This window comes from Sinocyclocheilus anshuiensis, unplaced genomic scaffold (assembly GCF_001515605.1).
Source record: "Sinocyclocheilus anshuiensis isolate Anshui unplaced genomic scaffold, SAMN03320099.WGS_v1.1 scaffold880, whole genome shotgun sequence".
NCBI classification, from domain to species: Eukaryota; Metazoa; Chordata; class Actinopteri; order Cypriniformes; family Cyprinidae; genus Sinocyclocheilus; species Sinocyclocheilus anshuiensis.
Window position 1 is genome coordinate 1,148,486 of NW_015548254.1, and position 2,301 is coordinate 1,150,786.

At 37.5% G+C, this 2,301-nt stretch overlaps 1 protein-coding gene across 3 annotated transcripts in view; it reads right to left on the reverse strand.

Moving 5' to 3' along the window:
• Positions 1–2,301, reverse strand: part of LOC107655408 (prolyl 3-hydroxylase 2) — a 60,423-nt gene that overhangs the window by 19,073 nt on the left and 39,049 nt on the right. For all 3 annotated transcript variants that reach the window (XM_016442891.1, XM_016442890.1, XM_016442892.1), the window contains exon 6: positions 373–462. In XM_016442891.1, coding sequence (XP_016298377.1) covers positions 373–462 — 90 coding nt within the window. The remainder of the gene's footprint in view (positions 1–372; positions 463–2,301) is intronic.

The window sequence follows — 2,301 nt, forward strand, 5'->3', positions numbered from 1 at the left end:
TATATAGACCTACATTAAGTAATATGACTTTTGTATAAAGAAAACATGGGATTTATAAGAAAAAAAATCTTTTTACTTTGCATGAATGCCAATTTTTGTTGTTGGAATTATAAATATTTTTGATTATTATTAAACCTAATTTAAGGTTTGAGCGGAGCCTTAAATATAATTTGAGAAAAAACTAATACATATAGCTTAGGGTATTTTTTTTTTACTTAGTCCATTTTTTTTATTCAATGTACACTTTTTTTTGAGAAATCAACCTACAAATTACTAGCTTATAAATGTCTCTGCATATTAAACTGGTATAGACAGAAAAAATGGCAGACTTGAGCTTTAGAAAACCATTTCTAGTTCATTTTGTGTACTTACTGCTTCAATATAGGGCACTCCAAGATTACTGCTGCCGATGAGCAGCAGGTCTAACTCCTGTTTGTGCTGCTTTAGATAATGTTCAGCTTCCTGTGGCATAAAAAAAGCATAGTTAGACTGATTATATTTCCTACATGCTGTAGGTTTAATATTATGGCCCTAATTATTTTATCTCCCAAACATCTTGTTTACAACACAACAAAACCTGAGGGATGGATGGCGTAGTCTCAGTCTAAAATCAAGCCCGTTCCACAACCTGTTCGATTTCTCTTGGCATTTTCCAAGACTTTTTATTAGTGGTCTCTGGCACTCATTTAAAGCAACTTGTTATAACTGGAGCAAAGTCTGCTGCTTCTAAGTGTGGTCGAGACCACATGAAATGGCAGCCTAGGTGCCCTTTTGGGGGAAGAGTTACATGGGTAGCATTTGCGGCTTTGTGTTCTTCGAATGCAAACAGCTCTCAAATTGTTTCAGGGAGCTTTGCGGTGTTTCAGTGAAGCTTTCTACTCAGCTCCCTGTTCGAGAAGACTATGCTGTCAGCACAGTATCTCGGTGGTGGGTTAACAAGGTCCCGGAGGAAATAGAAATCGGGCAATCAGACATGGCAGCAAGCCCATATAGATGGAAACACTCTGCAATAGGGTGGAAAAGAATGTACTTGGTTGTTATGAGCTAAGAACTGAAGGATCTTGCAGTGAAAGACGTATTGATGCCCTCTGGCACTTGACTTACCAAACTCATGTGGCTTTTACAGTGCTAATAGCTTCCAGGCTTTCCAGCAAGACTCTTTTGGATAGTTCAAGAGTGTGTGCAGCCATTACTGTACATCTTGGATACCAAACCCACTAAACACATGATTATTCTAGTGTGTTTATGCACGCTGGCATCCTGCCAAATTCTGCACTTGGGGAATAAGTCTACTATAGTGATTTCGTAATAGATCTGGACTGGGAAGATCTGGATCTGTTCAAAAGCTTCAAATGGCATTACAAGAACTATCACCATTATGAATTTGAACTTGCTCAATGTCGACTGATGCTAGTGTAAGATAAGTTACTTTAAAGACAAGCATCAACTAAAAGGAAAATTTGTAAATTGTGTCTATCTCAGGAGACTTTGAGATTTAGAACAATAAACGTCTCAGTAAGCAGTCGATCAATGGCTTGTATCAAGCAAATTTCCAAATTTCAAATTGCAAATTTCCACTATCATGACTGTCATATGGCATCTGCTTCAATGAAATAAGAATGTCTGAAATATAGAAAAGGAATAAAAAAACAAACAAAAAACAAAATGTCATTTGGTGCATCCAAGTAAAAATACCATATTTTATCTTGAAGACATGTGAGTGTCAGGGTTATTATAGTTAAAGGGATAGTTCACCCAAAAATGAAAATGTGATGTTTATCTGCTTACCCCCAGGGCATCCAAGATGTAGGTGACTTTGTTTCTTCAGTAGAACACAAACAAAGATTTTTTTTTCAAATGGACCATTGACACTCTATCTACAATCTAAATTAGGAGTGTCAATGTTCCATTTGAGAGATAGGTGGCGGTAATGCACTTATAAGTCTGCGATCTGCCGTAAAGCAAGAAGAAGAAGAAGGCGCCTCACGCGCAGGCTGAAGAAGACGCGAACACGCTCAGGACAGTTCGGACATTGCGGTGAAAATCAGAGGTAAAAAACGATATAAATACTGTTCATTTTCTTGCACAGACCGATCGTTTTGTGTCTTTACATATCAGTGTATCGTCACAAGCCGCAGGGTTTAATTTGGTTTTGTCTGTGCATGTTTTTTTTTACTCTCAAAGCCGTGATTCCCATCCACTTACATTATACGACTGACAGACTGCAACAGTTTGAGTTAAAAAAATTTTTAAAAGTTAAAAGAAACAAAGTCACCTACATCTTGGATGCCCTGGGGGTAA